This window comes from Thamnophis sirtalis, unplaced genomic scaffold, assembly GCF_051295495.1.
Source record: "Thamnophis sirtalis isolate CommonGarterSnake01/CBP01778 unplaced genomic scaffold, rThaSir2_p1.2 scaffold_7, whole genome shotgun sequence".
NCBI classification, from domain to species: Eukaryota; Metazoa; Chordata; class Lepidosauria; order Squamata; family Natricidae; genus Thamnophis; species Thamnophis sirtalis.
This window is the reverse complement of record NW_028261387.1, coordinates 17,337,648-17,358,155: the sequence shown is the minus strand read 5'-3', so window position 1 is coordinate 17,358,155 and position 20,508 is coordinate 17,337,648. Positions and strand designations below refer to the sequence as shown.

At 39.4% G+C, this 20,508-nt stretch overlaps 1 protein-coding gene across 31 annotated transcripts in view; it reads left to right on the top strand.

Moving 5' to 3' along the window:
- ADGRL2 (adhesion G protein-coupled receptor L2) overlaps positions 1-20,508 on the top strand; it is a 220,753-nt gene that overhangs the window by 133,446 nt on the left and 66,799 nt on the right. For 21 of the 31 annotated variants that reach the window (XM_087719398.1, XM_087719396.1, XM_087719393.1 and 18 more), the window contains exons 4-6: positions 231-340; positions 11,751-11,765; positions 12,669-13,469. In XM_087719398.1, coding sequence (XP_087575524.1) covers positions 231-340; positions 11,751-11,765; positions 12,669-13,469 — 926 coding nt within the window. The remainder of the gene's footprint in view (positions 1-230; positions 341-11,750; positions 11,766-12,668; positions 13,470-20,508) is intronic. The other 10 variants (XM_087719400.1, XM_087719394.1, XM_087719407.1 and 7 more) reach the window with 1 other exon arrangement.

Genomic DNA, 20,508 nt, shown 5'->3' with positions numbered 1-20,508 from the left:
ACGATTGCTGTGAATTGACATTTCATTATACACTGAACATTGAACATTCATTCATTGAACCAATTACATATTCACATTTTTCCACTTTCTGGGAAACATGCACATTATAATCCATTGCATCTGACAAGTATTAAACTATGGAGGATTATAGAAATTATCACCAGAAGATAAAAATAATAAGTTATTCTAAAATTGCTCCATTGATTTTTTCTCTCTCTATCCTGTTACAGGTGCAACAACAGAACACAATGTATAGTAGTTACTGGGTCGGATGTGTTTCCTGATCCTTGTCCTGGAACATATAAATACCTCGAAGTCCAATATGAATGTGTCCCTTACAGTAAGTATGCTCCCCCCCACTCTTCTTCTTCCTTTACTCTAGCTTTCACAATTGATGCTGGAGCCATACTGATGGAGAAACGAAGCACATGTTTATGGCCTGAGAACCATTTTGCATGCAGAACACTTGCAGACTAGGGTCTCCAATTAGCTTCACGAAGTGTGGAAAGGAGCCATGGTGTGATGCTGGCCAAGTGTCTGTCTGTGTTCTTAAGTGTTTGGCTTTTAAGGCTACTATAGTTGATTTTTTTTTTCCCTCTCAGAAAAAGAAACTTGAATTAGCTATTCAAAAGAGTCAATAGGAATTTGTACTTATGCCCAGTACCAGTTCTTGACAAATTGGCTTGGCTTGCAGTTCTGTAAAGAAACTACTGACTTTACTATTAGTTTTGAAAGGACTACCTGCTGTGGTAATTTTGGCTCATGAATTGGAGCGTGCCGTGGATGTATCTGGGAATAATGTCCCGGGTATTACTAGATTTAGCACAATTTATTTTACCCTCAGCTTAAATATCATAGTCCTTGATCAAGAATGTATCTATAATGATACATATTTATCATTTTCTCCCAGAAGAATTCCAGATTTTAAAAACTATGTGTCTACTCCATTATGTAAGGCTAAGTGATACAGTTGTGTGCAAAGTTTCAGGTACCCCTGGTCACAATCTGTGTTTCACTGAATCTGTAAGTGAATGGAAGCTGACAAAATCATTACATCTTGTAAAAATAAGTCCTGTATCTTTTTGAAAATTTTGGACATTTTATCAATCTGAAAACAATCTAAACCATGCCTGCAAATCAGTCATGAGCTACTTACAAGGCAGAAAGATAAATGTTTTGGATTGGCCTTTATACTCCCCAAGTAAAATAATACTCAAAACCAGCAAAAAAATCCCAAACATATTGTGCATACAAAGATATCTAAGAATATTTCTGAATTATAAGAGTTCTGAAATAAAGAGTTAGGTTTAGGTTAGGTTTATTGGCTTTGTATGCCGCCCACTCCCGAAGGACTCCGGGCGGCTCGAGTAATAACAACAACAACAAAAAGCCACAAATAGGATTCTTAGGTGGCTAAAGAATGGGGTGTCAAACTCGCGGTGTTACATTGATATTGTGTGATGTATCGTGACATTTTTCCCTTCATGGAGCTGGGTGGGTGTGGCCTTCAAGTAACGCATCCAGCCTGTGGGCTGCCAGTTTGACACCCTTGAGCTAGAGTAACACTTAGCAGCTGTTAATTTCTTTTACAAAAGAAGACACAGGTGGTCCTCACTTAGACACCACAATTGGGTCTGGCATTTCTGTTTTTAAAGCCAAAAATCACATGGCTGTAACAGTCTTATGACCTCACTTCCAATTTGGTCATGAAGTAAATTATTATGGTCATTAAAGGAAGCATCGTGTAACTACAACTTATGATTCTGCATTCTCTATTTACTCTGCTTGTTGCAAGCAAACTACAGACTACACAAATGGTGATCACATGACTGTGGGACTCTGTCACAGTCACAAACACGCACTGTTTACAAAGAACCTGAATGGCAATCAGGTGTACTGCAGGGTGCTGCTGTGGTCATACTGTAACTGAAAGAATTAGTTGCACAGCTATTTCTTTTACGCTGTTATAACTTTGAAATAACAATAGAGCCTAGACTTATATACAGCTTCACAATGTTTTACAGCGCTCTCCAAGCTGTTTACAGAGTCAACCTTGAGCCTGGTGAGATTCGAACTGCCAAATTGCAGGCAGTCAGCAGAAGTAGCCTGCAGTACTGCATTTTGACCACTGCAGCTCTTATGGTCATTAAAAAGGCAGTCAATAAATTCAACTTTAAGATCACAATCAGGATCACATCTTCTGTTGCTAAGTCGTGCAGTCCTTAACTGAGTCATACCTGATATTATGTCCTTTTTGCTGCACGTGATTAAGTGAATTATATGGTGATTAATTAATCATGCAATCTTTTAGTAACTCTGACTCCCCCCCGCCCCACCTCCAAGTACATTGCCTGTAAAAGTCCCCAGTGGAGATCAGATGACCCCCCCCCCCCAAGATGCTGCAGCAATCATAAATATTGTAATCAAATGCTCAAATTTTGATCAGGTGACCATCGATATGCAAGGACTGGTCATAGATCCCCTTTTTTCTGCACCTTCATAACTTTGAACAGCTGTTAAACAAATGGTCATAATTCGAGGACTACCTATATTACAAAGCACTGACTGAAAAGATATCCAAAACCTTTGTATCTGCCATATTTACTATTTTCTTATTTTGAATAAGTACGTAACTACACATTGAAAGTATGCATCCAAATTTGCAGAAAAATGTCATCATTAATGTACCATGTTGAAGCTGTGAAATCTCAACATTTATTTATAGAAATGCACAATTTACGACTGCATCTCTGTATATCTAATCTTTTCACAGAGGTTTCTGCAGTCCACCCGTAGCAACAGCTGGTCACAAATCTTACATTGCTTGATTCATTTTTCACTTGATTCACAAACAGTTGTACACTTTTTTTAGAATTCCATTGTTAAACATAAATTGACACTTAGTGTCATCTTTTCTATTAGAAAAAAAGATACTTGTTCTGACCTAGGCTTCCTGATACAGAAAAAGCACACAATTAGGTCCAAAAACCCTCTTTTTATTTCAAAGGCTATGAATTATATTCATTCACAGCCCGTAATGAGTCCCTAATTGTTGTAAAGAGTCCTGCAGTAGTCTGCCAAAGTCCTTCGGGATAAGGCTGAGAAGCACCCGCCTTTATCTTCTTTGAAAATGCTGCCAAAGACTTAAGTGGCAATTAGCTTGGCAAGGCCAATGGAGCTTCAGAAGGTAAACTCACCAGCATGAACCAAGTTTCTTCCTGCAAAGGCTCATGTGCCTTTGTTCCTCCTTTATATCCTGTTCCTCTTCCTCGCTGCTGTCTGACTCTGGAGGCTCCAGAGGTAACACGTAACTCCCAGATGGCCCTGGCCCCCTCTCTGCCTCCGATGCAGAGCCCTTGTCTGAGCCTTCCCCAGACTCCAGGACTGGCCAATGTTCTTCCCCAACCTCCTCACTGTCCGACTCTGCTGTCAGCTTTGCAGGTCGCCGGCAGACCACAACAATACTGCCTATAACTGTAAAATTTAGTGGTGCATGAATTGTGCACCCGTTTATTTCTTGTGCCCCATTTAATTATTTTAATACTCACAAACTTAAGCTTTTTTTTTAGTAAAAGGGAAGTACATATTCCATAAGTTGAAACAATAGTACTGGTGCTACTCTTGTGTTAAAAACACAAACCAGGTTAACAATCAAGACTTCATCCATGCTTTATATTTATACTAATTTCCCTAATTACATCATTAAAACACTATAATATAATTTGTACTGGCAATACTTAGTATTTAATTCTTCTGTGAACTTTACTAAGAAGCAATTAAAGGCCAAACACAGTTCATTTTTTTTTTCATTTTTGCTGTGTATTTCTACCATTGTGTCATTGCAAAAAAGATGCTTGTTGTGGTTTTATTTTTCTGTACCATCAGTAAATTTGAAATGCACTGCATATGCTGAATTTTAATATCTGTTTTCCAGTGTCTTATTATTGGTGGCTCATTATATCATTTTTCTTGTAGCATGTGGGAGTAATGCATTTTTGCCTATTAAGAAAAAAATATAATTTTGATCATAACATCCCCTTACCTTGAAATTACTATTTTAAATTACCAGAAAGAGGCTATGACACCATTCAAATATCAAGATTCTTATATTTCTTGGGATCATTTCCTGTAGCAGGAGGAAGTGCTTAAATATACATAAATATTATTTTCAGATCATTTGCTGAGCTCTTAGGACAAATGTGGATGCATTCCTGCCAGTCAAGTTTTTTTTTTAATGTAAAAAAATGATTTCTTTTGCAGTTAACTGAAGAAACCTCTGAATGGCATTGTAAAATACTGTTTGGTGGTCATCTATTACATATTTTCCTAAGTTTTTTTATGCAGGACTAATGTCGATAGAATTTTTTTTCTAACTGATGGACCAAATTTAGAGTTTAATTTTGAATAAATCTATTTGGAATTGATATTGGGTGAATATTTACTTTTTAAAATTACACATTTTTTTAAATCTCAGGCGAGCTTACTGGTGCTTCATTTAATTTGTGCTGCATTTAAAGTATAAAAATATGTTTCTAGCATATGCTGAAATAAAATTAATTCTGTAGCCCAATAATTGATTCCTAACCAGGTGCAGAGCTGTAACCTTTCTAGTGACTGATTTAACACCAGCTTATTTCAAAACTGCAGATTTTAAAAAAAAACAATGAGGCCAATGGAACAATGTTAATGTTAATAACTCTTAACTGCAGCCAAAGTATACACTGCTGCTTTTGTTGAATACCTAATTTTGGTATCATTGCCCTTACGCTTCAGCCAGTAGGATCTTCCTACTCAATGTATGAAAATCTCTCATTCAAAACTGCCTCTCTGTACCCATAGTAATTATAGATATATTGCCTTGCAGTTATATAAATATAACTGTAGTTATATTTATAGTAACCGGAGAAAATTATTCAAACAATTTAATTTAAGGTATAAGTAATATGGCTATTCTTTTTTCTGTACTATCATTATGACATTACAAAAGGCATTTTATTCATACTTGTACATACTATATGTGCAGTAATGCCAAAATAAGGTACACATCTGTTCTCTGAAATTATCCATATTTCTGTGACGTATTCAGAATCTTCCCAGGAGCTTCACTTGCTTGTTCAAATCTCTGCTCTTTTCCATAGCAACCTACTTTCAAATTTTAGCTTTCTTCTTTCTGCAATGCCCAAATTCTTCCTTTTTCTGCTTTTTTACATTCTGTTTGCAATGGGATTGTAAGGCTTTCGGTATACATTTTGAAGGTGTTGGAAGCTTTGCATTGGTCATTCACAGCAACCACCGGTATCTCGGGTATCATATACACGTGTGTTACAATTGTTATAAAACTGCTTATTGCACGTAATGTTGTGCATCTCGTTTACTTGCATTAAAGCACTGTGCTGCATGGTATTTCATAGTTAATGCACTTATAATCCATCGTTTCAGGTTCAAGGCCATGGAGAGAGGAAACCATCCTTATCAGACAGTGCATATTGGCTTCTGACCTAATTTACTACCAATGCGGTTACAACATAAAGCACTATCATTTTTTTTATTTAAAACATGGAAGGATGACTGCAGTTTTTCATTGCAGCCTGACTTTTGTTATTGTTGACCTCATTTGGCCATTGATTGATGACTGTTTCATGCTAAGATTGTACTTCATCACTTGGGGCATTTCAATTTCTTGTCACAGCAAAGAGATCCAAAAAAGATCAATAGATTATGGGACTCCTACTTCCTTACTGTTTTTCTTTTTACAAAATTATTGTGAAAAGGCCAAATGATCAAAAATCCAAAGTTCTTCAAGAATGAATGAAGTTATGAGTTGTTCTCTTGGATAGCAGGGTTACTAATGTTAACCCTGTAATACATGAGGACAATTAATAACTAACTATATGGTGCTGGACTGCATTCAGTTGAAAGCATCATTGGAGTAAAAAAAACAAAGCAGAACATTACGAAGTCATAACATTTTTAATGTGATTATTTGTTCACTTCATTTTGGAGCTTTTCCTCTAGACACATATTATTGCATATACAAGAAACAGGAGAAGAATCATCATATATGGCAGCTATTGGCCCTGCTATCTTAGAGCAGTTCAAGAAATAAACTCTAGCTGGAAAATATGCTCAATTCCAGTGGACTCCATCCCCACCCCCATAAAGTTCTCAGAAGATCATAGGACCATGATGGATAACCTATGACATTTGTGGGCACCTGCCATTGCCAACTGCTCTTCTGGTTTCTGGTGCAGGTTGGTCTTTGCGGGCACCAGAGCACTGGAAAATGGCCCCAAAACCTGTAAAAAACAGGCCATTTTAAAGTGATTTTTCAGGCTGTTTTTTGAGCTGAAAATGGCCTGAAAAACAGCCGGAAAACAGTCCAAAAATGGCCAAAGAGGCATGTACACGTCAGCCAACTGGTCTTCATGTTTCTGGTGCTCCAATACACCTGCACACAGCCACACTTGCATTCACACACATTCCAGTTTGGGCACTCGGTGCCGAAAAGGTTAGCCATCACTGCCCTAGGATTCCGACAGTGTCAGCTAGCGACCCCCAGGGGGAGAGCCTTCTCGATGGGAGCGCCTTCCCTCTGGAATGAGCTGCCCCCGGAACTTCGTATAATCCCCGACCTCCGGTCCTTCCGACGCACCCTAAAAAGTTGGCTTTTCTAGCAAGCCAGCCTGGCCTGAACAAAACAAAACAAATTATTGATCACTGTTAATTTTAATTCAAATTCTTTTTTAAAAAATGTCATTGTCAATTTTAATTGGGTTTGGTACATTCTATTTAATTTTTTTAAAACTTTTGTATTATGTGTTTCTTTTAATGTTGTATGCCGCCCTGAGTCCTTGGGAGAAGGGTGGCATATAAATCTAATAAACCTAAACCTAACCTAGGATTCCATCGAATAGATTTTGAAAAATCCTGGCCCAGAATACTTTCAAAAAAATTGAAATCATAATACTTGAATACAATGAAATTTATTCCTAAATAGGATAATGGGATAAACCTTCCTTAAGAGGATCTACTTTCTGTGTCTTATTGTAACTGCATATTTTCTTAGTTCCTCTGCTTACCTTGGAATTTCTTTCCTAGAACAGCAGGGCAGCACATTGCCCTGTTGTGACCCTTATTTTAAAAATTAAATCAAAACTAAAGCACTGGCAAACTTAGTTTAACCACAAAGAGGAATAGAAGGCCCTGTGGCAAGGGAGATGTTTAGTATAAGAATAATGTATTTCACTGTTCATACACTTCTATTATTGTTCAGAAATCAGTATATTATCAGTTGAACTCCAGGTACTCATTAATCATTAAATGAATGCCATAATTTCATCAGTTTATGTGGTAAATTATTTAGGGACCCTATATTACAAATGTGGGAGGACCCTAATTTGTAGTTTCTTTCTATTTTCATGTGATCAGGGTTATATTAAATATATAGTATTGTGTTCTGCTTCCCAATTTTAGCAATCTAAAATAAATATAATTAATGGAAATTTTCTTCTTTTATTTTCAAAAATACTTTCTCCTACCAACAATTCATCTTCTGTGCCTCCCCTTCACAATTGCACATTTCCAAGGAGAATACTGTTAAAACCAGAATTTTAAACTAGATCTAAAATGCAAAGTTGAAATAAGGGTGTTATTGATTAAATTACAGAGCAATAGAGAAAAGCCCACTTGAAATTTCTCTGAATTATGCAGTATATGTTGATACTCCAAATAACCTAAGTCAGTCCTTTTAGGATTAAAAAGCACATCAGAGACACCACTTCATACATCTGTGCATGATGTTTTATATTAAGTCTTGTTTATATCCAGTAATTCTGTAGAAAACATTCAGAGGTATTTTATTTTCTAGCTGTACTATCGGACCTTGCAATGTTATTACTTTACCAGGCTGTCCCCAAAAATGTACAGCTGAATTCAATGTGCCCACTGTGTACATGATACTAATATTTATTTGTTTGTTGACTTTATGCCCTTGTTTTAGTATTCTGAGCAGGTACATTGTTGTTTCTTTTAATATAGAATATGCTCACATCCACAAACATCAGGAAATGCTGGATTACAAACCTCTTTTTTAAACTTTTTTTGTTCTATTTACTTGGTTATATTCTATTTCCTGGGATAGTAAATTGATTTAGATTTTTCAGATCCAGTAAAAATGGATCCTGGCCAGGTAAAACTGTATTTTAGTATCATTAAAATTAATAGAAGTAATTTAACTGTATATTTTACAGTTAACGATTGAATCAAGTGCATAAGATTCATGTGGTAGACTATATCATTATTAAAGAGAAATGTGACGGTTCCAAATAATTACTGTTATGGAAATGTTTTTTGGACAATGCCAGTGTGTTTAAAATAAATTTGGTATGAAATATGTAATAAATTTCCTTGGCATTGAGGCATGCTGCATTAAGAATGCCATGACCAACATTTTTCAAGGTGAATGATTTTCAACCAAAGCAAAAGTAAATAAAGCTATTTTATAGCTAGGTATTTATTTTGCAACAGGTTTCTTATACATTTCACTCGAAGTCTTGCATGTATTCTGATAAATATCTAGATTTTCCCATTAGTTTCAATAAGTAAAGAGCTATGCGTGCAAGTAAGTATATGTGGACACAAATCAGCATTATTTATTTAAACAGATGAAAAAGTCCTACAGGGGAAGGAAATTTATGGAATTATGTTTGTCAAAACATAGTTGTATTGACTGTTCATCTGAGCATCCTCGATATATCCCTGCCTTGGATTAATTATATTAGACAAGTGGTTTGTTTTATTATCCCATATATTAAAAAACAGGATAATAAACAGTAATTTGGTACATATTCTGATGATAACTTTGTCCTGTTTTGAGTTAATCTGATGCAAAATACTTAAATTTACCTAAATGAAAAGATAAATCTGATTTTTGTTTCTTGTTTACTTCTTCCATCTCAACTGTTATACTTATTCATTTTAGACAGAGGATTTAATTCAGGCCTGAAAGTCATTCTGTGTCTCCAGAGTCCTATTTCCTCAGCATGAAATACCAAAAGCAGATCATGCAAATGTGTAACTTTGATTATAAGGATTTCATAAGCAAAACCTTTTAAGGTGTCAGAGAAAGAGATAATTGCATAATAGTCACATGGAATAATGCACAATATACTTTGACCTCCAGGAACAATTCCATATTCTCTCAGTAAGAGGAAAGTGCAGTTATAAATACAAATTTGTTCAAATTTTAATCTGGACCTTACCTTTTTCTCCCTCCCCACTCCTGGGATTATTGATGACTTTTTCTGCATAACAAAAAAAAATCTTACCTTTTTTTATTCTTTTCTTTCCTCTGTCATCTTCTTTCCATTTGAATTATAGAAAACATGTTATGTATGTGAGGAACATTTCAACCCAGAATATTTCTGACATTGGCCTATAAAATGTTTCTAATATTCAGTTAACTTTTGAATGTAAACTACCATGATTTTTTAGTAGGTAGTGAGATAAGATATTGATGGAGCAGATGAAAAGATTTATTATTTCTAAAATTGAAATCCCAACATTCCCATTTCTAAGCAGTGGGGAATGAAACCAGGGTAAGCTTCATAATTTACATTAAACCACTGTAGCAAATCGAAAGATGAGGTGAACTAATGGAATCAAGGTAGCAAGTTTTTTCACTTTTACTACTTAAAAGTCACCTGTGAAAGTATCTATTATTGGGTTTGTGATTCATTCTCTATCTCGCCCTCCCTCCCTCCCTTCTCCCTCCCTCTGTGTGTGTGTGTGATGTGGTGGAGGTAAAGAAATTTTCATTGAATCACATTTCTTGGATATGGATGTTAATAATCCATCCATTCTCCAAAACAAATGACCTTTTTTACTCCTTTGTCCTCTTGAACCTCTATTTCTTAACCATGGTGTTTTCAACCAGCGATACAGCTAACATGAAGAAGGTATCCCCTTCCCTCTCTCATCATGATGAGAGGGGAAAGCATGTTTCATGGGAAAAAAGTATAATCCAACTTTTCCAAGATGTTCCACTCTTACTTATGGAATTTGTCAACAGCAAAAATTGTTTTATCTTAAGGTTTGCTGCTGGGACTTTCTGAATGAGAAAAGAGTTTGGGTATCTCTCTGAAGATTGTTTTTCTATAATTGGTAACAGCAAAAAAGAAAGAGATTGTTTAAATAGTAAAATTGGTAATCTTCTCCTATGTGGCAGAATGGGAAAGGTCAGCCTACTTAAAGACTTTTCTGAAACTGAACCATGTGAGCAGTATTTTAAAGCAAAGTAAAGAAAGTCCACAGCTCTGAATTATAATATATGAGCATTAAGGACTGTGTCTCTACCTTTGCATAGTTTAACTTCATTTTCAATATTTGTAAAATGAAAATGTTTTTTTCCATAATGCCATCTATGTGCCCAAATTATTTGTTTTGTATGCACCCTTAGCTCTTCATTTGTATTATTTTAGGCTGAACTGCTGCGCTTCACTGTCATCATTGAATAGGCTTTGAGATATTATCAATTACCTACCTTATAGGCTGGAATGATCAGCTGTAGAAAAATTTATAGCCAAAATAAGTGGCCACATTCAGTTTTGTAGATTTTTTTCTTTTTTGAAAATTCTAAAACTGGGAAATCTTTGATTTAAAGGAAAACTCCAAAGCTCCTATAAATTCATTGACTGAGCACAGCATAGACTTTTGAGACTAATGGTATATTGAGTGGATACATACATCATGTTAAGCTGTTCTGTGGTTTGTTTGCTTTTGGTTTAGGGTGCTGAATAATCTCAGCCAATTGTGGTTTGTTCAGTAACTCTACGCCATAGCTCAATCCACTGTCTGTTATTCTTAAGAGATATTCTTCTATGATGTAATTACTTACATGCATGCCCAATTTTCTTTGCATTTTTGTCCACTTCACCCTTAACTGAAAAGTCCAGTAAAGCTAAATACCACAATAAATTGTATCTTTTTAAAAAGAAATTAAAGAAACATCTGTATTTGGAAAAATGGCAGAGTAAACTCACCATGAATTGGTTATTTACATAAAAAGCAAACCAGTTGAGAACTCTCTGAGTGCCCAAATATATTGGATTTGCTTCTCGTTCAAGATTTGGATTTTGCAGTCTCAAAGAAACTTGCAAAAGGCTAGTCTGAATTAAATATTTTAAACTTAAAGGCTAATCGAAATATATTAGCATATCTTGCAATTTCAGTAACAGTAACACTTCTTTCTGGCAGAAGAATAAGATTGGGGTCCCGAAAGAGATCTGCCTATGCAAATCCACTTAGCTTCTCCTTTAACCAAAGATGTTTCTTTATACTAAAATACAATATATAAAACACATGCATATGATAGCATATTAATAGAAGGCCTTTTTACATGCACTTGTTAAGACTGCTTGGGTAACAGAAGGCTATGTATATCATGCATTAGTCAAGTCTTTCATTATTTATTCAGGTTGACTAAGTGAAACTACATCCCAGCATTTTCTGTACTGCCTCTTTAACCTACTAAAATGATTGATCCATGTTCACTTATGTAACTGTAGAATCTTTCTCCAGCTAGGTTTTCCTGTTGTCTGTTTTTCTCTATCCAATGTTGTGCAGTTCTTATTCTTCCTGTGTTTAACATCTGTTGACTAATTTAATCTTCGCCTAATAGTCAATTTGTGTTAATCTTCTTTTTTTTTCCCTTGCACTTTTTTTTTTCATTTTTCTTCCGATGCTTGAAATAGAAGTGGAGCAAAAAGGTAAATAACATATATAGTCCAAACCCCTCAGCTCCTTGTTATGTGCCTTATGGATGTTGACCTCTTCCCTTTCCCCTTCCCCACAACACTCTGAGATTGTAATAATCAGCAGGATTTCATAAGTACCCTTCCTTAAAAGAAGTTGATTTTTTTGCAATTTTGCAATAAACTGACTTGGCTGCTAAACTGACTCGGCTATTTAAAAGCAGGTGGTGGGATTTAGTATCTGATGGCACCTGCTCTGAGATGAAGACTCCCGTTGCTTTCTTCCTCCCTCTCTTTCTCTTTCCCTCTCTTTCTCTTACCCATGACGACTATTTGTTAATAAAAATGTCATCTTGCTTGGCTTTCCAGAACCCTCTCCATAGCATGCCATAATTACAGGGTTCCTGGTCTATTCCATCCATTGCTTTGGTTGCTCTTTATTTCTGTTGCTCTTGATGAAGGTCTACGGATCTGATGTTTTAATTTTAATTTCCCCCCCTTGTATGTTGAAGCAGCTTTATTTTCAGTCTGAGGGTTTCTGAATGTTTCTTGAAAATGTTAAGAATTAAAAACATCTACCGACCAGTTGAGCTGCTCTACGTCAATTAGAACTTTGGGAGAATAAATGCTTTTATGCAAGGGTAGTTCTATTTTTTTCCCCAGATTTAGTAACATGCCATACAACCTTGCTTTATTGTCAGAGGAAAGACTGTGTAACTTTTAAGAACCATGATGACAAAGGTTAATACACGTATTAATTACATATGAATTATAAGACATTGCTGTTAGTTAAAGGTTTTTTTTTATTTCTTTAAAGTTATTCAGACATAGTGTACTTGTCTAGATTTTATAGATATTGTGAATTTTATTCATTTTTTTAAAAACCGATCTTGTCTTGCTTCTTTCCGTGGCTACCAGTTTTTGTTTGCCCTGGGACATTGAAAGCTGTGGTGGATTCCCCAAATTTATATGAAGCTGAACAGAAGGCAGGTGCATGGTGCAAAGATCCTCTTCAGGCTGCAGATAAAATATACTTCATGCCGTGGACTCCATACCGCACTGATACTTTGATAGAATATGCATCTTTAGAGGACTTCCAAAATGGACGCCAACAGACGACATATAAGCTTCCGAATCGAGTGGATGGTACAGGATTTGTGGTATACGATGGCGCGGTCTTTTTTAATAAGGAAAGAACCCGAAACATTGTCAAATTTGACTTAAGGACTAGAATTAAGAGTGGAGAAGCTATTATAAATTCTGCCAACTACCATGACACATCCCCTTACAGATGGGGGGGAAAGACTGATATTGATCTGGCAGTGGATGAAAATGGCTTATGGGTAATTTACGCGACAGAACAAAACAATGGGATGATAGTCATTAGCCAACTCAATCCATATACTCTGCGTTTTGAAGCAACATGGGAAACAACCTACGACAAACGGGCAGCATCTAATGCTTTTATGATATGCGGGGTGCTTTACGTTGTGCGATCAGTTTACCAAGACAATGAAAGTGAAACAGGTAAAAATGCAATCGACTATATTTACAACACCAGATTAAGCCGAGGAGAATATGTAGATGTTCCTTTCCCCAACATGTATCATTATATTGCTGCTGTGGATTACAATCCAAGAGACAATCAACTGTATGTGTGGAACAACAATTTCATCCTACGATATTCTCTTGAATTTGGTCCACCTGATCCTGCCCAAGGTAGGAATTCTCTTTTTAACTATTTAAATAAATAAATAAATAAATAAATTGCTTATGAATAAATAAACTGCTTATAAATACCTAAATAAACTGCTTAATAAAATGAGATTTAAAATTAGAATGAATGCTGCTTGCCAAAACAAAAACAAGAGGACAGTTTTGCTCTAAATTTTACCTATGCCAAAATAAGGACAGTTTTTTAATACTAAATACACTATTTGTAATACCCCATGTATTTGTAATGAGAAATATGTTAGCATTGGTGCTTTCCTCTCACTTCGCAATGAAATATATAAAAAAGTCAATTATTTTGTGCTAGCATTAGAAAAGTATGTGATGGGAAAGCAACTCATTGAGACTGTTTTGTTTTTGCCCAAACGTTGTGAAGGTTTTCATTTCAGTTTCCATTTTGAGCGCCGAGGAATGTGATTTAATATTTTTGTTGCAAGATACTCCATTCTCATATTTCCAATTATGTGGCAAATGCAGAACCAAATATGTATAAGAACCTAAAAGATAGTATCATTATATAAACTGCCAGAGAGCGGATATTTAGGAAGCTTCATGAGTGAAGAAATGTCTCCATTATACTATGGTGTATATAGTATAGATATTAAACAGTGAGAATGTTGTTTAGAAAGATAATTGGCAAGGGAATGCAGTAAAAATATATTGTTACAAGCTGTTGAAATCCACTCATTTTAAAATATGTTATGCACAGAAACACTTGTGGACTTTGCTTTTTTGTTTTCATTTCACTTTATATATTTTTATTAGATGTTCCTCTTCATCTGGTGATGAACTTTTATCACTTCTATTATATAGAACTGGTTGCTCGATGCACTGTAAACATAAAAGAACTATAGGATCAGAAGTGCTATAAAGTAAGAGAGGTCTATATGGGTATAAAAGTGCTATAGAAGTGTGCAAATACAACTATGGATAGCATGTATCTTCATTTCTGAATAGAAAACAGCTCATCCTGAGTAGTTAGATCAATGCCATCAGTTGAGGATCAAAAGAGGAGAGTAATTGGGTTAGCCTTGAGCTTAATTTTATTAGAGGTTGTGCTAAGAATTTGAAAAGTTACCTGTTCAATCAGTATTCTATTGAATATACAGGAAAATGTTTAAAGGCTACTCTGCTGAGCTTTTTAAGGCAATGAAGTAAAACTCCATATATCTATATTAATATTGATATAAATACCACAGTGGCACAGTGGTTAGAGTGCAGAATTGCAGGCTACTTCTGCCTCACCAGGCTCAAGGTTGACCTAGCCTTCCATCCTTCCAGGGTGGGTAAAATGAGGACCCAAATTTTGGGGGGCAATATGTTGACTCTGTAAACCACTTAGAGAGGGCTGTAAAGCACTGTAAAGTGGTATATAAGTCTAAGTGCTATTGCTATTGCTACAAATACAGATTAGACTAACAGAGTTGGAAGGGACCTTGAAGGTCTTCTAGTCCAATCGCCTGCTTAGGCAGGAAACCCTATATCAGAGATGGCGAACCTATGGCACACGTGCCACAGGTGGAACGTGGAGCCATTTGTCAGGGCACGCAAGGCGCTGCGCTGTCAGCTGGCCAGTGCGCCTGCGCCCGCTGGCCAGCTGAGTTCACCCTTTTAAAAGCCATTTTTTGCCTTCCCCAGGCTCCAAATGCTTTATAGGAGCCTGGGGAAGGTGAAAAGATCCCCCCCCCGCCACCCGGAGGCCCTCCAGAGGCTTCATGGGCTTCCCTCAAGCCTCCGGAGCACAAAAAACTGGCCCTAAGGGGAAACCAGACTTCCTGTTTGCTCAGAGGGTCATTTTGACTGCTCCCAAAGCTTCAGGGAAGCCTCCTGAAGGTCCCTGAAGCCTCCGGAGGGCTGGGGGTGGGGGAGGCTGTTTTCACCCTCCCCAGGCTCCTATAAAGCCTCTGGAGAGTGAAAAAAACATGCAAAAATGGGGAGTTGCGCCTGTAGTGCGTGCATGCACACAGGGGGGGTTTCGTGCATTGCATTATGGGTGCAGCACACCCGTACATGACCCCCCTACGCTCCCCCTACTTATGGCACGCGAGCCAAAAAAGGTTTGCCATCGCTGCCCTATATCATTTCTTTATGGTGTGTATGCATATGTGTACACACACACATACACACATCTATGTATATAATGCAAACACAGAGAAACATATTACACACACAAACATAACCACACACACACAAGGTGGAATATATCTTACCAGTACTTCTTTAAATCATTTCATTTAGAATTCTTTTCATGCTAATTTCTTAAAAGAAATAAAATAAATCCTCTATTTAAATGACTAGCATTAAATTTTATATTTTATATTTTTCATATAGGTAGTCTTCAACTTACAGTACCTTTTGAGTGACTGTTCAATGTTACAATGGCACTGAAAAAAAGTGATTATTTTCACACTTATGACCATTGCAGCACTCCCCATGGTCACATGATCTAAAATTCAGGTGCTTGGCAACCAGCTCTCATTAATGACAGTTGCCGTGTCTTCGGGGTCATGTGATCACCATTTGTGACAATGGAAAGGCCAGATTCACTTAACAATCATGTTTGCAAAAATTATGTGAACTGAACAGTGGACAGCATCCATCCATGTGACAAATTTGGACAAACTTGGATCCAATAGGTTTTATGTCTTAAAATCTGCTAAGCCAAGGGTTGCAGGTTTACTGTAATCTATAATTTATAAAAATGCTAAATGTAAGAAAGAAATATTCATGCAAACATATTTTTTTTCCAAATAAGAGCTTTGTATAATTCCCATGTTTTATTTCATTGTTTCTGGTGTGTAGGAATAATATGCTGCATGATCACAATAAATATGCAGCAGCCGGTTGGTATGAGCAAGCACAGAAAAAATTGTAGTTTATAGTTATTTTTAAAAAGCATAATGTATATAAGTTAATCCACTCAATTCAAATGAGCTGGGAACTGTTGCAGGAGATTTATTTATTTTTTAAAAGAATTACTAGATTGGACCCAAACTTAGTGTTACTTTCATTAAATCCATTAAAGTTAATAGGACAAATTGATTTCAATGAGCCTGTTCTAAATATGATTACATCTGGGTCTGATCCAATGAAGTAAACAAATGCATTCTCCGGTGCACTGCTTGGAGTGTCCAAGCAAGGGTTAAATTCTGTCCCACTGCCCAAGGACTGGATTGAAAATCTTTGGCCACACTCTCTGGCTCCTTCCATCCTCAGTTTTTCAATGAAGGCATGGTCCATCTGAGACAGATGTCCGCCTGGCAAAGGATCCTCACAGGGAAAAGCAGGACATCCTGGAAATAATACCCCAGGGTGGGGTTGGACACTCCTGCAGTGCACCAAGAACGACCTTCAGGTAAGCCAATGGTCATTCTCCAGTACACTGCTTGGAGCCCTCTGGCTCCTTCCATCCTCAGTTTTTCAATTCAGTCCAAAGCCCATCGGATGCATTTACAGCCTTAGCTGAAAGAATTTCAAATACTATTTCCCTTAGCATAGCTCTTTATTGTTTTACCTTCCTTCTTAGTTAGTTAGCCTTCCTTGCTTCGCTGTCTCGTTTGCCTTGCCCTGAGAAGCTTGATTCACTCATGACAGAGAGGCGCACTTCTTAGTCTCCTAGGTGGCCCGTCACCTGAGCAGTGCCGCCGCCCAGCTGATCTTTACCGGCAGGACTGTCCGAAGCTTCGGCAGCCCGTCTGGCATTCAGTAGGCACATCTAGTGACTCCAGCGGCCACACAGCTAAGAGATCGAATAGGAGTGGCCATCCATCTGCCGGAGCCACACCGCATGTGTCTTGCTGGGCGTGACCATCTTGGGAAATGGCGGTGGCCATTTTGGAGGTGGTTTTTTCCCGCCGAAAAGCCAAATTGCCACTCATGGCTGCCGGAGCTCCAGGACCCAGTGGATCCACTTCTTCTTCCTGCAGCAAGCTTCAGGCAAGTACTTGGGCATTCGGAGGCCTTGGCAGCTGCCATCCTCCATGGGCCTTTCCCCCTGCCAGTAGCAAGTTCCATCTGCAGTCCCAACAGAGTTGTGTCCCTCTTCCTGACCACAGCGCCTCACCTGAGTGAGTGCATAGGTAGAATTCACCATCTGCCCCCAGGCCTACAATTTCCTCAGACTGGGCTGTCAGTATCTCAGGCAGCATGGATATGGATTCCATTGCCGAACCTCCTGAGCAAGGGCCCTCCACCGGGATGGATAGCCCTATGGCAGAAGGGTAGGCAGGGTGGCTAGGGAAGCTATAAGGCGGATTGGCAGATACCCTTACTTCAGGAAGGAGTCTGCCGGTCAGGATAAGGTGGATGCCAGGCGCCAAAAAGCCCCAGAAAGACAATTTGAGAGGGTTCAGAAGCAAATCATCGGGTGGCTCAGGTCCATCATGCGGACCCTCCTGAGTCCCCTGGGAGCCAGGGCCTTTCCCAACCAGCCCCTCCCCATCCTCCTGCGGGGGAGAACCACAGGAGTTCTTCTCAGACTAATCATATGAATAGTCCGGGTCCCTTTCCCTTTCTATTGGTGGGGATGCAGATCTGTTTGACTGTGAGGTAGTGAAAGAAGAGGATTCTCCCCTCCCCCTCCTCTTGTGCCCTGTAGGCCGGCCTCACGTTCTAGTCCGGGGCAGGGACCCGCCCAGTGGAGGACCAGGGACCATTTCTCTCAATCGAAATGAGGGTGGTGATTGCTTCCACAATATCCCAGGGCATTGTCCAGGGCCTCAAGGAATGTGCTAAAAAAATCAGGCCAGGGGCACAAGAGCAAGTATATGACTCCCAGGTATTCCTTGCCTCCGCCCTCCATGGTTAGTGGTGAATCAATCTCGGAGGGAGAGGATCTGGCTGAACCAGATCTGGCTGAGGACGAGGGTTTGGTAACTGATAAGCCCGCCTTTACCAGGGTGTTCAAGCCTTCGTTATTTAAGTCTATATTATACAAGGCAAAAGTCATTACTCACCAAGAGGCGACCCCCACCGTTACTCAGGAGTCAACTGACCCTGGGGGGTTGTTTGATCAGACCATTCAACTGAAGACCTGGTGCCTGTGCCCAAGTTATTCAAGGAGTTTATGCAACATCAGTGGGTGCAGCCAGGGACCTGGGCTACCCCGGTGGGTAATGGCAAGCGACTATGTCGTAGAGTCTGGCATGGAAGATCTTCTCAAATTACCGGAGGGCGATGCTCTGGTGGCGGCCCTGACCTCTAATTCCATCCTTACCCCAGATCTCTTGGAAGGGCTCGAAGAGAATGGAAAGGGCTTGTCATAAGACCCACCAGGCTGTGGCATGGCCCATTAGGGCTTCCACCTCGACCTCTTTCTTTAGCAGGGCTTCCATTGCCTGGTTGCGTCAACTGCTCACCCATATTCCACAGCAAAGTTTGCTTCCAGAGCCATGGCCGCTAACATCACCTCCCTCCGGCTCTTATGGCTTCGCCATTGGAACGCGGACATGAGATCTAAATGGAAGCCTGCGTCAGCTCCCTTCAAGGGTGACAAGTTGTTTGGGGATACCTTAAACTCTGCCCTTATTGAGAATAAGGACAAGCGGAAGGTTATGCCGTCCATCTCATGTAAACTGGACCGGAGGAATTTTTCCTTTCAGAAGTAGTCCTTTCGAGCCACTGAATCGCAACCTAATTCCTCCTCCACTTCCACCTCCTTACAACACCCTTATGCCCAGGGCTATGAACGAAACCAGGACAGCAGGCCTTTTAGGGATAGGACCATCATCACTCCTTCTCTATATGGCCATTTCAAGGCGGATCAGCCAACAAGCCATTCCACCGCAACAAATGACCACCAGTCACACACCCCTATAGAGGGTCGGCTTCAACTATTTGCAGAATGTTGGGGGATGACCACGTCAGATGTGTGGGTACTGCAAACAGTGAGGCTTGGCCTCACCTTAGAGTTCATTTCTCTTTCCCCCACCATTTCATTCGTTGTCGCACCCCCAGGTGTGCCATCAAGAGGGGGCTCATGGAGACAGATTCGTCATCTGACAGAAATAAGGGCCATAGAACCGGTTCCCCTGGGGCAGGAGAGTTCCAAAAAGCTCAGGAGGTAGGAGTACCATCTTGGACTTGAGGAAACTGAACTATCATCTTGCCTACAAGAAGTTCAAGATGCAGTCCCTCCAGTCAATCCTGGGCAGCCTTTGGCCAGGGGATCTGATGACTTCCATCGACTTACAGGAGGCCTACCTCCACGTTCCGATAAGACTGGCCCACAGGCAGTTTTATTATGCCGGCTGGCATTACCAGTATCGGGCCCTCCCCTTTGGCCTGTCATCAGCCCCGAGGATCTTCACAAAGATATTGGCCACAGTGGTGGTGGAACTCTGAAATCACCCCATTCATCTAAAATGTTATCTGTCATCGTCCCACACGCCAGCGCTGAGGGACCTGAAATTCACCATCGACTTCCTGCAGTACCACAGGTTTTCCATCAACCACAAGAAGAGTCATCTCACTCCCACCTCAAGAGTGTTACACCTGGGAGTGGTGATCGACACTTCAACATATCTTCTGTCCCTGTCTCCAGATTGGAGTCGGAGCCTCCAAGAGCTGGTACAGCAGGTTAAATGGTCTCCCTCCGTCCCTGTGGTCCTATTGTCGCAATTGCTGGGCAATATGATTTCCTGTCTGGCAATTGTTCCCTGGGCAAGGCTGCATGCAAGAGAGTTGCAGTGGTTTCTCCTTCCATCACAGAGAGCCAATGCCAGCAACTCCAGGACCCACGTTCACCCATTGCTGAAAGTACTACGCTCCCTCAGGTGGTGGCAAACACCAGCATTGATGAAGGGGTCGTTGTTCCGAGAACCTGAGTGCATGATCCTCATGTAGGATGCCAGCCTCTTTGGGTGGGGAGCTCACCTCCACAACAAGGTAGTGCTGGGCAGGTGGTCCTCCAAAGAGCTCGCCCACAACATCAACTGGCTGGAGTTGAGGGTGGTCCACCTTGTTCTGGGCAAGTTCCAGTCAGACCTGCAGGGGCACCATGTGCTTGTCTGGATGGACAATGTGACAG